General features: G+C 40.4%; 1 protein-coding gene across 1 annotated transcript; it reads left to right on the forward strand.

Annotated features, from left to right (window-relative positions):
- The first annotated feature begins 4,373 nt into the window (after positions 1-4,373).
- On the forward strand, positions 4,374-4,943 carry LOC118896929 (interferon alpha-1-like). Its single transcript, XM_036855579.1, has one exon. It carries the CDS (start codon positions 4,374-4,376, stop codon positions 4,941-4,943), a length of 570 nt encoding a protein of 189 aa, XP_036711474.1.
- The last annotated feature ends 16,769 nt before the right edge of the window (positions 4,944-21,712 follow it).

The following is a 21,712-nucleotide window of genomic DNA, read 5'->3' on the forward strand; positions in this document are numbered from 1 at the left end:
AGTCCTCATTGCCGAGCAGGGTCTTTTCCTCTCCATCTCCTACACCAAACTGGTCTCCAGATCTTCCCACTGGTGATCAAGCCTAGTAGGAATTTCAGCTCTTTGGGCTGAAGAGACTGAAGATCTGCTGGATCATCTCATGGAGAATGAGGAGGCCTGAGCATTTTGGAACCAACTGTCATCTAGCTTGTCCTGAGGGAACCTGAAAACCTTCTTGTCCTTCAGGCAGGAAAACAAGGAAGATTCTCCCCCTTAGGTGCAGAACTTGTGAGGGTCTCCTGCTTTGGCAGGCCGTGGTTCGGGGCCGGGCACAGCTAAGGGTGCAGACAGGGCTGGAGAACATCATCCTGGGTGTCATCAGTGAGGAGGGTGGCAGGCCCCGCTGAGCCTGGTGATGCAGGTGTCTGGCTGTGGGAGCCTGTATCCAGCTGCTCTGAGTACCTGCCTGCAAATGAGATTCTTAAATAGGGCAGGATTGTCATTTCTCTACTTATGCCAATGTGGTTTCCATGTTTTTTCAATTTCTCTTCCATTTATGGGCAACAGATAATGTCTCAGCTTCAGTGCTTTTGTTTATTACACTGGAAATAAAACACACTCATGGAAAATGACAGAGTATCAATCCAATAGGATGTATTCATCCAAACGAGACCCAAGGTTGAAATAAAAATCTGAGACTCAATCTATCTCTTTTTGAATTCTAATAAGAGTACTTAGAGATTTGATATTTTACTCTATTTTCACGCTTTGTAATGCACCAAAATACAACTAGCCTCGCCTCTCTCCATTTCCCCTTTAAGGGGTTAAGACATTAGATTTGAATTCCTCTACATGACTTTACAGGAGTCCTAGTTCATGTTTTCAGACATAGTCTATGGATAAGAGTGGCATAAATGTTAACACCAAGGGCTAATTCATACCATTCTCTTCCTTCTGTCACCAAAAGTGTGCTCACCGCATATATATGTGACAATGTGCTTGGCAATGTGGATTCCAGGAAAGTAAGGCAGGGATGGTGACTGCCCTCCAGGGAGCAGGGAAGACAGACTTCAGAGGCAGGATTAGGATGAAGGCAGCACCACGTGCTCAGTGCAGCTGAGGGCCAGTGCTCAGAGCTGATGAAGAGGAGGACCTGGGAGCAGCAGAAAGCTCCACTCTGACAAAATCTGTGGCTCCTGAATTTAATTGACATCAGACTTTGATTTTCTCTTCTAAAAAACTGAGACAACTCAAGTAGTTGTCACACAGGCAAATGTAAAGGTTAAATGAAGTGAAGTTTGCAAATTATAGGCTGAGAATCTGAATTTAGTGAACATAGCTGCCTTTAGCATTAATGTGACATACAGTAACTTGTAGAGTCCATGATCAGTCCCGCCAAGAGAGGCTTTGACTGCCGCTCCCTTAACACTGTCAGGGGGCTGCGTGTTGAGGCCCCAAATGCAAACTGCAGGAGAGGGGTTGCCTTCTGGACTGCGAAGGAGCAAAGCCCAAGTTTCCAGGCTTAGAACAGTGCCTGGTACATTAAGGAGAGAAATCCTACAGCACTTGAAACATTTGCAGAGAACCAGCATCGAGGAAAAATGGCTGCTCTGTGAATAGTATAAATGAGATAAACAGTCCCTTCCCTCATCCTCAGTTAGTCTCAGACCACCTCTGGTGATATTATTTTAAGACAAAGATGTTTTTAAAAGCTATAGAGGGACTTCCCGGGTGGCGCAGTGGTTAAGAAACCGCTTGCCAACTCAGGGGACACGGGTTCAATCCCTGGTCCGGGAAGATCCCATATGCCGCGGAGCAACTAAGCCCATGCACCACAACTACTGAGCCCATGCGCCTAGAGCCCGTGAGCCACAACTACTGAAGCCCGCACGCCTAGAGCCCGTGCTCCGCAACAAGAGAGGCCACCGCAATGAGAAGCCTGCGCACCGCAAGGAAGAGTAGCCCCCGTCGCCGCGACTAGAGAAAGCCCGTGCACAGCAGGGAAGACCCAACACAGCCAAAAATAAATAAATAAATAAATAAATAAATAAATAAACGAAATAAAAAAATAAAAGTTATAGAGACCAGGATATAGGTTATAAAATGTAGATGGGGCAGAGGGTGATAAGAAATGGGACATTCCTATATTTTTAGCTATGGCAGATCGCAACATTACTTTGAAAGCTATTTCCTGGCTATTTGGGTAATGAAAGGGAGGGCTTCCCTCAAGCATGGAATGTAAGAAGGCACCAAATCTAAGTGATCAAGATAAATAATATTTTAGGGCAATATATAAAAATGAAAACGCCACAACATACATGCTGAAGAAAATACCAAAATTTTAAATGAAGACAGAAATGACCCTGCATTTGGATGACGCTGACAGTCTTACAGAGGAAGGCTTCACGTTGCCAATGAAATTTGGGCCATTTCTGTTTAGTCTATAAAATTCTTACCAAAGAAAATGAGAAGATCAGACCTGGTAAATGTCCTCAACTGCTTGTACAGGACACTAACTCTTCTTTCTACACTACAGTCAAGCTGGGGTCTTCAGAAAGGTGTTTCAGAAACTCGAGTTAAATAAAAATTATTTAAGACTGTCACAGAGTCACGAGAAATTGTCAAACACTGCAATTCTCTCAAACAGGTAAAGAAGTAGTCTTGAAAATATTAAGAGTTTGTTTCCATTAAAGCTAGGAAAGTAAAATTATATTAAATTCTTGTTTTAGTATGAAGAAACTATAGTTTAAATAGTTTAATAACATGCTGTTTTAACAACCATATATTTTAATACCCTACCTTCAATATTTAAAATATTTTCAGAAAATATTTTAAAATATAAAAAATTCTAAAATATTTAATTTAAATAAAACATAATATACATTTAAAAATATAAAAAATAAAATACTGTGAGTTTTAAAATATTCCCACTTTTCAGTTATTCAGTACTTCCTCCCCCACTTTAACGCTGTATCCTTGAAAGTCACCATGAGGTCCCAGAGCATCTACAGGGGCGCTCAGCTCCCGCGTCCTCGGCCCCGGTGGTGGCCGCGCTCCGACTCACCCCCAGGGCGTCCCCAACACCGTCCTGTCGTCCCATCGCCGCCGCGTTCCCCTCTCTCTGAGCCTTCGCAGCACAGCGCCAGAAACGAGCCCGAATCTGTAAAATCGGCCCCAACTCGCTTCCCAACTTCAAACCCCTCAGAAAACGGCTTCTTTCCCAAAAATGGACTCGCTCAAGTTTCTGTGCGAAAATAAAGCACAAAACTCAGGGGAAGCCCAGAATATGCAAGGTTCCGGGCTTGCTACCAGACAAAAATGTCGCTGGCGCGGCCGCATTAAGGTTCCCTCTGCAGCACTCAGCACCGCGAAAATGAAGGGGTTTTTTTCGCACTATTACACCAGTATAAAATTGCTCCGTGAGGACCCGACCCCCTCCCTCTCGTGCTGCCCAAACCGCGGAACCTGAAAACTCTCCGACGTCGGCGTTTCCCTAACACATCCGATCAAAAGACATCCTGCGCCCTCTCGCGACAGCGTAGAGAAGCGTGCTGTGCGGGGTTCCAGGGAAGGTTCTATGATATTTTATTGTTCAATTCTACTAAAGTTGTTCAACACATCCATAATTATGGCAAGTGAAAAACAGAAAAAAATGTTGATAATATCTGGATGAATATCTAGCAGCCAGTGAAATTAAAAATTATTTTCTAATATGAAACAAAATTTAAATTACCGAAAAATAAATATTAAGAAAAAAATTTAAGATTTTCAATGATTTTGAGCAGTTTTAAATGATTTTTAAGTATATCTATACTTTGGTATTATTATAAAGTATTTATATAAATTTTATATGGATATGTAATTTGATACATTACTATTTATATAAGTAAATATCCTACCTCAAAAATCATTCTGCAAACTTAGTCATAAAGTTATAACAAAATTCAATAGCTTTTCCACTTAATTTATAGCTTTAAATTTTATGTCATTCTTAACCCTGCACAGAATACAAACGGTAAGCTTTGCACTTTCTCTTTCTACAAATAAAGTAAAGATACCCATGGAGTACAAAAATAGATACACAGTATATCTGTGTTATCAAAATTTCATACTGGGGGCAATTAGGAAAAAAACTATCTAAAAAGGCTCTGCGGGCAGGCGAAGAGGCAATAATGGGGAAAAAAAAGGTTGAGAAATGCTGCCCTAACCCATTTGGAGAGTGCAAAATGAAAAGCAAAAACAGAAGTAGAAAGTAAGAAGAAATATTCAGAAAATGGAAATGAATATGTCCCTATTTAAGACCCAGGCCTGAAGGAAGGTCTTCAGAGAACCTAGAGAGCAGGGTTCAAAGAGTCCCCACCTCAGCCAGGCCAGCAGCATCTACAAGGTCCCCGATGGCCCCAACCTTGTCCTTCCTCCTGGCCCTGGTGCTGCTCAGCTGCAACTCCACCTGCTCTCTGGGCTGCGACCTGCCTCAGACCCACAGCCTGGCTAACACGAGGGCCCTGATGCTCCTGCAACAAATGAGGAGAATCTCCCCCTTCTCCTGCCTGAAGGACAGAAATGACTTTGGATTCCCCCAGGAGGCGTTTGGTGGCAACCAGTTCCAGAAGGCTCAAGCCATCGCTGTCGTCCATGAGATGATCCAGCAGACATTCCAGCTCTTCAGCACGGAGGGCTCGGCTGCCGCTTGGGATGAGACCCTCCTGGACAAATTCTGCACTGCACTTTTTCAGCAGCTCACTGACCTGCAAGCCTGTCTGATGCAGGAGGCGGGGCTGGAAGGGATTCCCCCGCTGAAGGAGGACTCCATCCTGGCTGTGAGGAAATACTTCCACAGAATCACTGTCTATCTGCAAGAGAAGAAATACAGCCCTTGTGCCTGGGAGATTGTTAGAGCAGAAGTCATGAGATCCTTCTCTTCATCAACAAACTTGCAAGAAAGACTCAGGAGGAAGGAATGACACACACCTGCTTCAACACAGAAATGATTCTCACTGCCTAACAAGACCACACTTCCACCTGTGCTGCCATGTCAAAGACTCTCATTTCTGCTCTCATCACGCCCTGAATTGAATTAATTTGTCAAGTGTTTTCAGGAATATTAAGCAACATGATGTTCTACTCTACAGGCACTAGTCCATCACAGATGCCCATGCTGATCTATCTATTTATTTATCTACTTAAATATTTACTTATCAAGTTTAATACTTATTTCACTATTTATAAAGATTTAAATTATTTTTGTTCATATAATATTATGTGCATGTATACATTGTGGTTAAGAGAAAAAATACATACTTTGTATTTAGTCAGTTTATCATTTTTCTTCATTCATTAAATTCTTAGTATAGAAAACTTCCTGTTTTGCTTTTTTTCTTTTTTTTTTTTTTTTATTTTTTATTTTTTATTTTTTTATTTTATTTTTTTTATTCACACACACACACACTGTATTTTATTTTTACAAGACATAAATAGACTGACACCAAGCATTGTACATGGATGACCACAACAAAAGCAACAATGATTGCAATTACCAAACATGAAACACACTCATACTATGTCATAATATTGACATTCAGTCCAGTAATCCTCCACTGTAACAGCTCCTTTACTTTGCAGTGAAAATTGATTCGTATATTCTTTGCCTCTGAGTCCTTGTGGGATTTTTTTTTTTTTTAAATTCAGACAGAAAGTCACAAAAATTATACTCATCCTCATCAGTTCACTCAGTCCCATGTAATTAATTTTTTTTTCATCTTGATCTTTTGTTAGCACTTTTATGAGTTCATCAGTTTTTCATTAGAGTTCTGAAAATGCTTATTCATTCAGTTCAGCAGTACAGTCAGTTACCAGAAACCTGTACTTGTCAGAGTCTTTTCCATGAATTTCTTGAAGATGAAACCCTTTTATAGGAACATATTTGCAAAATCATCAGAGTACACCCAGAACTGTCTGTAAATGACAAAAGACTTAAAAATGACCACGGTTAAAGATTTGATGAAAGTTCATAATAATGCAGTTGACAAGAAAATTAGTTATTTCTGAGATATACATTTTAAAGTAATAACTAGGATTATTACTTATAACATTATACCAGAACATATAAGATTTTTAGAAATTTCATGTAATGTCTGAAACATTTATATTAACATATTTCCATACATATTTCCATACAAATACAAATATAAGATTTTTAGAAATTTCATGTAATGTCTGAACATTTATATTAACATATTTCCATACATATTTCCATACAAATACAAATATAAGATTTTTAGAAATTTCATGTAATGTCTGAAACATTTATATTAACATATTTCCATACAAATACAAATATAAGATTTTTAGAAATTTCATGTAATGTCTGAAACATTTATATTAACATATTTCCATACAAATAACCCAATGAAAGTTTAGTATTAGTTGTTTTGTTTGTTTTTTTATACTGCAGGTTCTTATTAGGCATCAGTTTTATACACATCAGTGTATACATGTCAATCCCAATCCCAATCCCAATCCCAGGTTCTTATTAGGCATCAGTTTTATACACATCAGTGTATACATGTCAATCCCAGTTGCCCAATTCAGCACACCACCATCCCCACCTCACCGCAGTTTTCCCCCCTTGGTGTCCATATGACCATTCTCTACATTTGTGTCTCAACTTCTGCCCTGCAAACTGGCTCATCTGTACCATTTTTCTAGGTTCCGCATACATGCATTAATATACGATATTTGTTTTTCTCTTTCTGACTTACTTCACTCTGTATGACAGTCTCTAGATCCATCCATGTCTCAACAAATGACTCAATTTCGTTCCTTTTTATGGCTGAGTAATATTCCATTGTATATATGTACCACATCTTCTTTATCCATTCGTCTGTTGATGGGCATTTAGGTTGCTTCCATGACCTGGCTATTGTAAATAGTGCTGCAATGAACATTCGGGTGCATGTGTCTTTTTGAATTACGGTTTTCTCTGGGTATATGCCCAGTAGTGGGATTGCTGGGTCATATGGTAATTCTATTTTTAGTTTTTTAAGGAACCTCCATACTGTTCTCCATAGTGGCTGTATCAATTTACATTCCCACCAACAGTGCAAGAGGGTTCCCTTTTCTCCACACCCTCTCCAGCATTTGTTGTTTGTAGATTTTCTGATGATGCCCATTCTAACAGGAGTGAGGTGATACCTCATTGTAGTTTTGATTTGCATTTCTCTAATAATTAGTGATGTTGAGCATCTTTTCATGTGCTTCGTGGCCATCTGTATGTCTTCTTTGGAGAAATGTCTATTTAGGTCTTCTGCCCATTTTTGGATTGGGGTGTTTGTTTCTTTGATATTGAGCTGAATGAGCTGTTTATATATTTTGGAGATTAATCCTTTGTCCGTTGATTCATTTGCAAATATTTTCTCCCATTCTGAGGGTTGTCTTTTCGTCTTGTTTATGGTTTCCTTTGCTGTGCAAAAGCTTTGAAGTTTCATTAGGTCCCATTTGTTTATTTTTGTTTTTATTTCCATTACTCTAGGAGGTGGATCAAAAAAGATCTTGCTGTGATTTATGTCAAAGAGTGTTCTTCCTATGTTTTCCTCTAAGAGTTTTATAGTGTCCAGTCTTATATTTAGGTCTCTAATCCATTTTGAGTTTATTTTTGTGTATGGTGTTAGGGAGTATTCTAATTTCATTCTTTTACATGTAGCTGTCCAGTTTTCCCAGCACCACTTATTGAAGAGACTGTCTTTTCTCCATTGTATATCTTTGCCTCCTTTGTCATAGATTAGTTGACCATAGGTGCGTGGGTTAATCTCTGGGCTTTCTATCTTGTTCCATTGATCTATGTTTCTGTTTTTGTGCCAGTACCATACTGTCTTGATTACTGTAGCTTTGTAGTATAGTCTGAAGTCTGGGAGTCTGATTCCTCCAGCTCCATTTTTTTCCCTCAAGACTGCTTTGGCTATTCAGGGTCTTTTGTGTCTCCATACAAATTTTAAGATGATTTGTTCTAGCTCCGTAAAAAATGCCATTGGTAATTTGATAGGGATTGCATTGAATCTGTAGATTGCTTTGGGTAGTATACTCATTTTCACAATGTTGATTCTTCCAATCCAAGAACATGGTATATCTCTCCATCTGTTGGTATCATCTTTAATTTCTTTCATCAGTGTCTTATAGTTTTCTGCATACAGGTCTTTCGTCTCCCTAGGTAGGTTTATTCCTAGGTATTTTATTCTTTTTGTTGCAATGGTAAATGGGAGTGTTTCCATAATTTCTCTTTCAGATTTTTCATCATTAGTGTATAGGAATGCAAGAGATTTCTGTGCATTAATTTTGTATCCTGCAACTTTACCATATTCATTAATCAGCTCTAGCAGTTTTCTGGTGGCAGTTTTAGGATTCTCTATGTATAGTATCATGTCATCCGCAAACAGTGACAGTTTTACTTCTTCTTTTCCAATTTGTATTCCTTTTATTTCTTTTTCTTCTCTGATTGCCGTGGCTAGGACTTCCAGAACTATGTTGAATAATAGTGGTGAGAGTGGACATCCTTGTCTCGTTCCTGATCTTAGAGGAAATGCTTTCAGTTTTTCACCATTGAGAATGATGTTTGCTGTGGGTTTGTCATATATGGCCTTTATTATGTTGAGGTAGGTTCCCTCTATGCCCACTTTCTGGAGAGTTTTTATCAGAAATGGGTGTTGAATTTTGTCAAAAGCTTTTTCTGCATCTATTGAGATGATCATATGGTTTTTATTCTTCAATTTGTTAATATGGTGTATCACATTGATTGATTTGCGTATATTGAAGAATCCTTGCATCCCTGGGATAAATCCCACTTGATCGTGGTGTATGATCCTTTTAATGTGTTGCTGGATTCTGTTTGCTAGTATTTTGTTGAGGATTTTTGCATCTATATTCATCAGTGATATTGGTCTGTAATTTTCTTTTTTTGTAGTGTCTTTGTCTGGTTTTGGTATCAGGGTGATGGTGGCCTCATAGAATGAGTTTGGGAGTGTTCCTTCCTCTGCAATGTTTTGGAAGAGTTTGAGAAGGATGGGTGTTAGCTCTTCTCTAAATGTTTGATAGAATTCACCTGTGAAGCCATCTGGTCCTGGACTTTTGTTTGTTGGAAGATTTTTAATCACAGTTTCAATTTCATTACTTGTGATTGGTCTGTTCATATTTTCTGTTTCTTCCTGATTCAGTCTGGGAAGGTTATACCTTTCTAAGAATTTGTCCATTTCTTCCAGGTTGTCCATTTTATTGGCATAAAGTTGCTTGTAGTAGTCTCTTAGGATGCTTTGTATTTCTGCGGTGTCTGTTGTAACTTCTCCTTTTTCATTTCTGATTTTATTGATTTGAGTCCTCTCCCTCTTTTTCTTGATGAGTCTGGCTAATGGCTTATCAATTTTGTTTATCTTCTCAAAGAACCAACTTTTAGTTTTATTGATCTTTGCTATTGTTTTCTTTGTTTCTATTTCATTTATTTCTGCTCTGATCTTTATGATTTCTTTCCTTCTGCTAACTTTGGGTTTTGTTTGTTCTTCTTTCTCTAGTTTCTTTAGGTGTAAGGTTAGATTGTTTACTTGAGATTTTTCTTGTTTCTTTAGGTAGGCTTGTATAGCTATAAACTTCCCTCTTAGAACCGCTTTTGCTGCATCCCATAGGTTTTGGGTCGTCGTGTTTTCATTGTCATTTGTCTCTAGGTATTTTTTGATTTCCTCTTTGATTTCTTCAGTGATCTCTTGGTTATTTAGTAACGTATTGTTTAGCCTCCATGTGTTTGTCCTTTTTACGTTTTTTTCCCTGTAATTCATTTCTAATCTCATAGCGTTGTGGTCAGAAAAGATGCTTGATATGATTTCAATTTTCTTAAATTTACTGAGGCTTGATTTGTGACCCAAGATGTGATCTATCCTGGAGAATGTTCCGTGCGCACTTGAGAAGAACGTGTAATCTGCTGTTTTTGGATGGAATGTCCTATATATATCAATTAAATCTATCTGGTCTATTGTGTCATTTAAAGCTTCTGTTTCCTTATTTATTTTCATTTTGGATGATCTGTCCATTGGTGTAAGTGAGGTGTTAAAGTCCCCCACTATTATTGTGTTACTGTCGATTTCCTCTTTTAGAGCTGTTAGCAGTTGCCTTATGTATTGAGGTGCTCCTATGTTGGGTGCATATATATTTATAATTGTTATATCTTCTTCTTGGATTGATCCCTGGATCATTATGTAGTGTCCTTCCTTGTCTCTTGTAACCTTCTTTATTTTAAAGTCTATTTTATCTGATATGAGTATAGCTACTCCAGCTTTCTTTTGATTTCCATTTGCATGGAATATCTTTTTCCATCCCCTCACTTTCAGTCTGTATGTGTCCCTAGGTCTAAAGTGGGTCTCTTGTAGACAGCATATATATGGGTCTTGTTTTTGTATCCATTCAGCCAGTCTATGTCTTTTGGTTGGGGCATTTAATCCATTCACGTTTAAGGTAATTATCGATATGTATGTTCCTATGACCATTTTCTTAATTGTTTTGGGTTTGTTTTTGTAGGTCCTTTTCTTCTCTTGTGTTTCCCACTTAGAGAAGTTCCTTTAGCATTTGTTGTAGAGCTGGTTTGGTGGTGCTGAATTCTCTTAGCTTTTGCTTGTCTGCAAAGCTTTTGATTTCTCCATCAAATCTAAATGAGATCCTTGCCGGGTAGAGTAATCTTGGTTGTAGGTTCTTCCCTTTCATCACTTTAAGTATATCATGCCACTCCCTTCTGGCTTGCAGAGTTTCTGCTGAGAAATCAGCTGTTAACCTTATGGGAGTTCCCTTGTATGTTATTTGTCGTTTTTCCCTTGCTGCTTTCAATAATTTTTCTTTGTCTTTAATTTTTGCCACTTTGATTACTATGTGTCTCGGCGTGTTTCTCCTTGGGTTTATTCTGTATGGGACTCTCTGCGCTTCCTGGACTTGGGTGGCTATTTCCTTTCCCATGTTAGGGAAGTTTTCAACTATAATCTCTTCAAATATTTTCTCTGGTCCTGTCTCTCTCTCTTCTCCTTCTGGGACCCCTATAATGCGAATGTTGTTGCGTTTAATGTTGTCCCAGAGGTCTCTTAGGCTGTCTTCATTTCTTTTCATTCTTTTTTCTTTAGTCTGTTCTGCAGCAGTGAATTCCACCATTCTGTCTTCCAGGTCACTTATCCGTTCTTCTGCCTCAGTTATTCTGCTATTGATTCCTTCTAGTGTAGTTTTCATTTCAGTTATTGTATTGGTGATCTCTGTTTGTTTGTTCTTTAATTCTTCTAGGTCTTTGTTAATCATTTCTTGCATCTTCTCAATCTTTGCCTCCATTCTTATTCCGAGGTCCTGGATCATCTTCACTATCATTATTCTGAATTCTTTTTCTGGAAGGTTGCCTATCTCCACTTCATTTAGTTGTTTTTCTGGGGTTTTTCTTGTTCCTTCATCTGGTACATAGCCCTCTGCCTTTTCATCTTCTCTATCTTTCTGTAACTGTGGTTTTTGGTCCACAGGCTGCAGGATCGTAGTTTTTCTTGCTTCTGTTGTCTGCCCTCTGGTGGTTGAGGCTATCTAAGAGGCTTGATGGGAGGCTCTGGTGGTGGGTAGAGCTGACTGTTGCTGTGGCGGTCAGAGCTCAGTAAAACCTTAATCCACTTGACTGTTGATGGGTGGGGCTGGGTTCCCTCCCTGTTGCTGTGGCGGTCAGAGCTCAGTAAAACCTTAATCCACTTGACTGTTGATGGGTGGGGCTGGGTTCCCTCCCTGTTGGTTGTTTTGCCTGAGGCAACCCAACACTGGAGCCTACCGGTGCTCTTTGGTGGGGTTAATGGCAGACTCTGGGAGGGCGCACGCCAAGGAGAACTTCCCAGAGCCTCTGCTGCCAGTGTCCTTATCCCCACGGTGAAACAGAGCCACTACTCGCCTCTGCAGGAGACCCCCCAACACCAGCAGGTAGGTCTGGTTCAGTCTCCCCCAGGGTCACTGCTCCTTCCCCTGGGTCCCGATGCACACATTACTTTGTGTGTGCCCTCCAAGAGTGGGGTCTCTGTTTCCCCCAGTCCTGTCAAAGTCCTGCAATCAATTCCCACTAGGCTTCAAAGTCTGATTCTCTAGGAATTCCTCCTCCCGTTGCCGGACCCCCAGGTTGGGAAGCCTGACGTGGGGCTCAGAACCTTCACTCCAGTGGGTGGAATTCTGTGGTATAAGTGTTCGCCAGTCTGTGAGTCACCCACCCAGCAGTTATGGGATTTGATTTTACTCTGATTGCGCCCCTCCTACCGTCTCACTGTGGCTTCTCCTCTGTCCTTGGACGCGGGGTATCCTCCTTGGTGAAGTCCAGGGTCTTCCTGTCAATGATTGTCCAGCAGCCAGTGGTGATTCTGGTGCTCTCGCAAGAGGGAGTGAGAGCACGTCCTTCTACTCCGCCATCTTGGTTAATCTCTGCTTTTTTTCTTTAAAAAAGAAACACCAAGACTGAACATGCAACCTGATTAAAGAATGTGTGTTACAATTCCTTGACCCGTCATTACGATTTTCACGTTAAAAATAAAAATAGACTTCCTCTAGCCAGGTCGTGTGTTGCCCTCAGGACCTAGAGGTGAACATAACTAATCCAATTCTGCTTCGGGTAACTTTGATTTTCTTTTTTTTTTTTTTTAGAGGAAAGTAACCTAAAAACCATCATCAGTTAATACAGGGACTTCCCTGGTGGTCCAGTGGTTAAGACTCTGCTCTCCCAATACAGGGGGCCCGGCTTCCATCCCTGGTCAGGGAACTAGATCCTGCATGCCGCAACTAAGAGCCCACATGCCGCAAGCAACTAAAAGATCCTGAATGCTGCAATCAAAGATCCTGAATGCCGCAATGAAGATCCTGCACGCAGCAATGAAGATCCCGTGTGCCGCAACTAAGACCTGGCGCAGCCAAATAAATAAATAAATATTTTTTAAAAATCAGTTAATTCACGGTTAAATTTAATTATTTTTAAAATAGTACTAATTTGTAGTAGAAATTAATATCAGTTAAATGCGCTGCTACAGTGAGAAGGCGGGAAAAGGGAACTCCCCCAGCAGAAGGTGGATCATGTCATGCGAGGATATAGAAATTAAAGCAGTAGATATTACCTATAGTCAACTAGTAGACATTTCAGTGCAAATGTCCATTGGATACTGGAGATGGCAATTTATAAGCAATTCCATGAAGTGTAAAGCATGGAACAGAAGAAGTGATCAAATAGGAGGAGAGTATCAAATGAGAAAAGGACTGAAAATTGAATCCTATGACCTTAACCTTAAAAGGGAGGGAACGCCACAAAGGAAAGCAAGGGGAATGGCCATATGTTAACAGAACAAGAGAGAGTGGTGAGAAGACCATGTTTGAAAGACTGAAACTGCTTAGAAGATTCAATGCATTCGTGAAAACGTAGATAGAAAGTGCTCCTACATTGGGAAAAGAGATGGCATTGCCCATTTAGTGAGAGCTTGTTTGGTAGAATTAATCAGCAGAAACCATAGTGGAGAAGGTGGAAGGATGAATAAGAGAAGGGAATGAGAATATATACAGAAAATAGGTTTGAGATATTTGCCATCTGAATTGGAGGAGAGACATAGGGTGGAACCTAGAATGGATGTGGATTATTTTTTTCTCTGCATTGTTTTCCCTTTTTGAAATATTTTTTGCTTCTGAAGCGATTTCATGGATTTGATGTATTGAAAACTCATATCAATGTTCAAGATTTGATTTACTTTAAATCCTGACATTTAATCACTTACAGTGATAATGTATCATTATCTTGATGAATATGATGTTGAATGTCAGTAAGCTGCTCTGCGCTTGAAACCATCCACTACAAGGGAAACAGATAGGACTGACCTTAGTGAGAGCTGATTTGCTGAAATTAATCAGCAGAACCCATACTGGAGCAAGTGGAAGGGTAACAAGAGAAGAACTTCCATTGTCATTATTTCACCTGGGGAGTCACTTTACTTCTTTCACTCTCATCATAGTCAGACTTGCATTTGTTTTCCTTTTACCTCAGTACATCAAATGCAAGGACAGCTTTCCAAGAAAGTTGAATGGAGAAGCCAATCAATGATGTATTGAACATTATGGAAAATCATGGTATGGGCTCTTTATGTTTCCATTTTTGCTTCCCTCTTAAGCTACTCAACTCAAGATGATAAAGAAAGTAATTCAGTAGTAGCAAGACAACCCCTGCCCAGAAAAATACTAAATGAACAAGAACGTAAAACATTACAAAGACTCTGACACCAGGAAAGCAGAGAAGGCTAATTTTATCTAGCATCCTATGCCCTACATTTTCACCACCCTGCGTCTTCACTGTGAGATGGAGAAGGATGAACCAAGAGGCTCAGTAGAAATGTACTGGATCATCTAATGATGCTTAATAATTACTTCAATATAAGGTTCTGATGCGAGGTCAGTAGAAGCTTCTGATGGGAGGTCTAATGGAAAATCTAAGAATACTCTTTGTTAATAATTATTTGGAGTAATTATCATGAACTCTGTACTAATGATACAATGGTGAACAAGATATAGACCTGTCTCCTATGGTGGTTACTTGTCAAACAGGTCTAATAAATCTATTTTCAAGAAGACCAATCCCAAAGGATAAGCCAGCTTGGCTGATATGGAAAATAAAGAGGGCAGAAACAGAGCCCAGGACTAGAAGTAAACACAGTCAACCTCCTAGCAAGATAAATGTAAATCCTCACCCTAAAGGCCAATTTACCTCAGTTCCTTTTACCCCATACATCATGTTCAACTTTCAACAGAAACTTACCATACTAAAAGGTGAAAAACACAGTTTGAAGAGACAGAGCAAGTATCAGAACTAGACTCATATACAGTAGAGATTTAGAAATGATCAGACCAGGAGTCCAAATGATAGTGATTAAAGTGCAAAGGGCTCTAATGTAGTCACCTATTTATTCTTCTACTTTATCTCAGTCATACTATGTATGGTATTTAAAATAGTTTTGTTCATATAATATCATGTTCAACTTTATACTGTATTCAATATAATAAAATATGTTTACCTCTATATTGTTTCAAATTATTTTCTTGTTTAATTTATGAAACTCTCCCCCAGATGACATCTGGAATTTTTTTATTCTTGCAAAAAGAAGTAGCTTTAGTTTGCAAGGCATACTGAAACATGGATGATAAATTCTACTCATCATTCTCATCATTCATTTATTTCAGTGGTTTATATTTTACTTTATTTTTTAAAATTTTATTTATTTTTCGCCATGCTGGGTCTTTGTTGCTGTGTGCAGGCTTTCTCTAGCTGTGGCGAGCACGGGCTACTCTTCGTTGTGATGCGAGGGCTTCTCATTGCGATAGCTTCTCTTGTTGTGCAGCACGGGTTTCAGTAGTTGCGGCACATGGGCTCAGTAGTTGTGGCACATGGGCTCTAGTTTATGCGGGCTTCAGTAGTTGTGGCGCATGGGCTCAGTAGTTGTGGCTCACGGGCTCTAGAGCGCAGGCTCAGTAGTTGTGGCCCATGGGCTTAGTTGCTCCGTGGCATGTGGGATCTACCCGGACCAGGGATCGAACCCGTGTCCCCTGCGATGGCAGGTGGATTCTTAACCACTGCACCAGCAGGGAAGTCCCAGGTTATATTTTAAAACTTCATATTTCTATATCGGATATATGATAGTTCTGAGAATACAGAGGTGAAAAAGAAAATGCCAAACCTATTCTTCTGGAGAGTTCAGTTTGGAAGAGATAAAAGATATAAAAACAGTAATCATGCTAAATTATTTCAATTAAGTTTCCTATTACAATCAGAGATAGTGAAAAGGGGATTCTCTCACCAGAATCTGGAATGAAGCATCTCAAGAAGGGGAGAAAGCAGATGGACTCTATAAAGTGGCCAAGAAACATCTAAAGACAGACTTCCCACTGGTAGCAGCATATGTGGATGTCGTTCCTTAGGAGTAGAGCGTAGAACGAGATGATGACCGAAAGTTCATGAGGACCTTCAACTTTTAAGAGGGAGAAAGAGAAGGAGAGTCTGCAGAGGGCACAAAGGTGGAGTAGCCAGTGCACTTAGGAGTCAACCAGGGAAAAATGATCTTCAGAAAGCACCAAAGAAGAAAACAAAGGGCTTGAGAATTACAGAGGATGGAAGTTAAATAATTATTTATATGTGATATGGGTTTCTGCATTGAGTCTAGATTCTGCCAGGACACATGTATGATGCTGGGGAATCACTTAACTTCCCTGAGCCTCAGTTTCCTCAAATATAAAGTAGGGAAACTATTCCTAGAGTTGTATTGAATATTAGGCCAACCAGGATATTTCAGAACACTTAGCAGAGTATCATCCACAGAGTGAGGGCTAAACAGGTAGTGTGTTGTTTCCTATATTTTTCATATAGGTCTAAATGGGAATAATGAATTCTCCTCCCCCTCTCTCTGTCACTGACTGCAAAACAATGACAGCCTAAAAAACAGAACTGGGAGAAAGTGTGTCATCAATTGTATGTAACTTTATATATAATACTATACATATATGGTACATATATAGGAATACATAGTATAAAATATGCTACATATAAAATATACCATACATCTATCTGCTGATTCTGATACATGGCACAATTCCCCTTCCTCTCTGTTTTCCTGGATCCCATTCTTTCACTAAAATATCACAAGCATTCAGTTCCTCCCAGCGTAGAAATCCATAGTGTACTTTCCCCATTCACTCTGCATTAAGCTGTACTGCCCATTCATACAGCTGTTTCCTTCTCCATTAGGGTTTCTGGCTGTCAATTTCCCCTTAAGACTACAAAGCCACCAATGGAAAGCAGAAGCTGAGTGAAAGTTCTAGGTTTGTCAGAAACTCTCATATGGCTCCACCCTCTCCGCCTGCCAAGCACTGCAGGTCCAGACCGTCCAGGCTCCCAGAGAAACACAGCGAATACATGGCACCCTGCCCAACAATGAACAATGGTGGAGAATCCAGGAGCTCACCTGTGCCTCTACTTGCGCACTTCCACGTGCTGACTGCACTAGGAGGAACTCACCTGCTTCAGGACTCTTATTCGTTCAAAAAGCCCAAAGCGCAGGAAACATGGAGTTGAAAGGCAGCAGCAGCTTGAGAACTTGGAAGGAGAACAGAGATGTTGAAAGCGTTCACTGGAACAGCGGCAGGTCCTCAGGACATGGAAGGACACAGATGAGCTGCACTGAGGCAAGTGTTTCTCCAGAACATTCCTTTTCAGAGAAGAAAAGATTGAGGTGCGTGCGATAGCACAGAGTTCTCCCAGAAGGACGTGGCCACTAGCAGTGTCCCCAGCACTGATACCACAGCAGCCTGCAGAGTCTTGGAAGGGACAAGGGTTACCTCAGTGCCAGCTGCAAACTTGTGTCGTCCTTAGGACCCAGCAAGTTGTCACAGAGCAGGGAAGGATATTCCTGGGGACAATGCAATCCAAGAAATTTCGTACATTCCATCATGATGTCTTTGCCCCTTTGAAAGACAAACAAAATAAAACATGCTTGAATAGAAGGGACACAGGCAGGGATTTTAATATATTTAGCAACAACTGGGGTAGAGCCTTTCCAGCAGGGCAGGTATCAGCAACATGCACACTGGAAGGTCACAATTTCTAAAAGCAACACAGAGCTAAGTGGAAATTCATTTATTTAATTTAGGCAATTTGGAAAGAGGGCACTGATGGATCAATCATCTTTCTGTTCTTTCCAGTTGGTGCATACAGCACTGAGTAGGTATTTTAAAGTCAGAAGGACATTTAAAGTACATTTAGAGGTTTGGAAACCTTCCTAAGGATTAGGGTCCTAAAACAAGCAGAAACCATTCCTATATTACTGCTAAAAACATCATTTTATTAACAAATGATTTTTTAAATAATAGTTTTATTTCAATTCTTCAGTATTATCTTATGATGTTTTCATGGGCTGAGGCTAGAAATTTAAATAAAGACAACTGTACAAGGCCATGAGGGTGACTCTGGAGTTTAAGCCAGACTCTCCCTGCTAAGGAGCCCTTTAAAAACCTTCACTGCTTCTGTCTAGGAAGCACGTATGCTCTTCCGTCTTGGTCATACATAAGGCCTCTTCGGTACCCACATCTTAACCAATAGTTGGAACAATAAAGAGCAGAGATTCTTATTTGGACTCTATCAGTAAACAAAAGGATGTCCAGTCTGGACTGTAGGTGAGAAATGGAGGTGTCTTCATTGAGAATGAGAACAGCAGGCTGACCTGAGGAGATCTTCTGGGAAATCAGTGAGGTCCTTGTTGACTGGAAACAAATGACAACATAAGAGCTGGGAGTTCAGTTGTTTGGGAGGACTTACTGAGGACTATAGCCTGGAGGACAGCCTCTCAGTCAGCTCTGACGAACTGCTCCAAGGACATAATGGGGACGTCAGTATATACGTGATTGTGGTGAAGGGGATACGTGCAATCAAGGACACATCTTGGTAGAAGGTTGCTGCTAGTCATGAGGCGCATTTGTCACTATTCATGATTTTAGTGCTTTTCTAAGTATGAGAAGTGGCAAAAAATTGGATTCACAGAATTTTCTCAGGAAGTTATCTAACTCTCTGCAGGCCTATTCTGTCAGTTTTCCCAGAGCAGAGAGTGCCCCATTCCTGATCTCCACCCTGAACTCCTGTCAGGGCGTGTTGGGGTCAGGGACTGCTGTGGCTAATGACTTTATTCTTGTAGAACCAGATGGTGAGTGACTTTTTAGTTGTCATCCTGAAGGAGAAACGTCAGAGCTCACATGGCTAGAAATTGTTAGGTGCTTTTTTTTTTTTTCTTAAACTCACAAGAAAACTCAAGCGTTAAAAATACATAGATTCCAGGGGTCAGCTCCTCTAGGGTTAATAAAGTTATTTTACTATATTTCATGGAAGAAATCACTCACGAAATCTTAGACTTGGCGCTGCGTGGCTTGTGTGATCTCAGTTCCCCCACCGGGGATTGAATCCGGGCCACAGCACTGAGAGTGCCGGATCGTAACCACTAGGCCAGTAGGAAACTTCCTTCTTTTTTTCTTCCAATAGGCAGAAAAATCTATTCCCTTCTAACTACTTAATAGTGATTTTGTCTATTTTGATTAGAACCTAAAGTCAGTTCAGTTGACTCAGACCATACCCCATGTAGCCCTACAAAACCATAGACAGTAACCCTTTGGCACCTGAAGTGGAATAAGGGTCCTTTGTCATCTCACTGTCCTCTGTCTGCTTATTTTGTTGGTTCCTAAATATCATGTTCATGTGCAGCCTTCACTTTCTTTAATGGGCGCTTTCAGACAAATCATTGTAAACACCCTAAGGTTTGCCCTTGTATCTTTGGTACATTTGGAACAGTTCATTGGTCCAGATTTATATTTCTCTCCAGTTGTATAAGTGAGTTTGATCCAAATAGGGTTATTGAGAGGGTTGAGTTAATTTTTTTTTCTACTTTTTGGCTGCGCCACGGGGCATGCGAGATCTTAGTTCCCCGACCAGGGATCGAACCCGTGCCTCCTGAAGTGGAAGCTCGGTGTCTTAACTACTGGACTGCCAGGGAAGTCCCTAAATTTTAAAGAACTTAGAAAGTGGCTAGTCCATTAGTAGCAAGCAATAAAATTCAGTTATTACTTTTTAATATGACGATTACTATTAACCAGATAAGATCAGGATCTTTTGGAATCATCTAATTCCCTTCCTTTAATTCTAGTTTTCTTAAAGTACCCTTCTCATTGCCTGAGTGGATCCATCACCCAGACGGATGCTCAGCAAGACTGATCTTGCTCATCCTCCCAGACAGGGTTAGTGTTCTAGCAACTGGGGTTCTGGTTGCCAGTCACTTGTGAGCTGGTGGGTGTGACTTCTTTCCTCTCTCCTCAAAACTGATCATACATGGATTAAATGAAGGAAAAATGAGGGAGCTGGTCTTGCGAAGCTGAAGGCAGTCAACTGACCCAGGACTTGGTCTTTTCTGAGCTTCTGGCAGAAGCAAGCATGTTCCTGCCTTTCTATTTGTCACATTGGCCTCATCCTTCTCCTCTGACATAGCCTCGTCCCCAACTGTGCTGCCCTGAAGTTTGCTAACTTAGACTCTGTCATTGTGTCAGGGGAAAATCACTTCCCTTCTTTCACATTCATGACATTCAGACTCACATTTGTTTTCTTTTTGCCCACAAGACAGCTGTCGAATTTTACTTTCTAGGACAGTTGCAGTGATAAACAAAAAATCTAAAGTTTGAAAATGATAGAGACTGGAGCCCCTTTGCCTTTCTTTACCTCCCTTTATTGTTCTTACCTCATCATGAATTAGAACTAATGCAGGAGCAGCAAGACAAATCTTGTCCAGTAAGTCGCTAAGTGAATATAAGTTACAAAAACTTTAAATGAAAAATTACACACAAGTAAAGGAAAGAAGGCGATTTCTCTCTGACCTAATCCTGGGCCTCGCTGCCCTGCATTCTCAGAGGGAGACAGAGACAGAGGAAGGGAGAAGCCCAGTGGCATCAACTGACTGAATGAACAACTGAACCTCACTGGTTTCTGTGACATAACCTTTAATGAGAGACAACACCATCGCTGAATTCTCTGCCCCCAGCTCAGAAACTTTGAGCATAACAAGTGTTGACTAGTTTTAGTAAAAGAGTTGAGTAATAAAATTTGTATTTGGCAAAATAAACATTATGTGTCTACTCAGGGTGAAATGATTAGAATTGGGTGATTCCTCCACCTCCTTAGAGAAAACACACTTTTGCTCTCAGCATCTGAGGGCTGCTGACACTTCTGATACCTGAGGACACGGGTCAGGAGGGGAGGAGGTCACCACTGAGGACTAGGGTCCTTCACACAAACACTCCAGGGGCAAGGGTGAGGGTCCTGGAAGATGAATTATTTTCCCAACAAATAAACAAGCCCCTTCACAGCAAAGAGATTTTACAGTCCTCGGGATGTGGTGAGCCTGCCCTCAGGGAGGGAGTCCAGGATGTTAGGAAGGGGACTCTGTCACTCTAGAGGAGAGGGTGTGACTAGATGTGATCTCTCCCTTGTGAGTGAGGTGCTGCTGGGGAAATACAATTCTCTTGGAATTAGGACCTCCACACCCATATTCTCCTGAAAAGAACCAGGATTCATGGTGGGGGTATTGGCCCAGCCTGTGGAGGACTATAGGTCTCCAGTAAGAAAATGGTGGAAAGAAAGGACAATATCTATAATAGTCCTCGTGGTCCCTGAAGCATGACCACATGGACATGAAGGAACATGTTCTAGAAGGAAAGGAAACATGGGAGAAGCTCATGGACTCGTAATAATCAGCTTCTTCTCTAAGTCAAACACTAAACAAAACCCATCTTTTGTTTCAAAGAGCTTATGCCAGAGTGATCTGGTAAATCCCTAAGCAAATACAGAAACCATACGGCTGAGAGAGCCTACCTTCCTATGTAAAGTAAGAGGTAAAAATGGAACCTAAGATCAGGGCTAAAAATTTGTTCCTGGAACAGAGAAGACCAACATTTATGCATGAAAGAGATATAGAATGTGTGTATTTAGAAACCTACATCACTTCTGACTTTAAGACAAAAACCTTTCTCATTTGATTAATAAATATCCATTTGGATGGGCACATCTGAAATTACAGGAAAATTAAACTTCTTGCAAAATTAATAGTTTAGAATGATGACATCTTCGTAGACCATACTGAGAATACATAAGTGAAAA

Source organism: Balaenoptera musculus, chromosome 6 (assembly GCF_009873245.2).
Source record: "Balaenoptera musculus isolate JJ_BM4_2016_0621 chromosome 6, mBalMus1.pri.v3, whole genome shotgun sequence".
Lineage (NCBI taxonomy): Eukaryota > Metazoa > Chordata > Mammalia > Artiodactyla > Balaenopteridae > Balaenoptera > Balaenoptera musculus.

What these genes read in the sequence shown, in the direction of transcription:
- LOC118896929 (XM_036855579.1), top strand. Translation starts at nt 4,374, where the DNA reads ATGGCCCCAACCTTGTCCTTCCTCCTGGCCCTGGTGCTGCTCAGCTGC.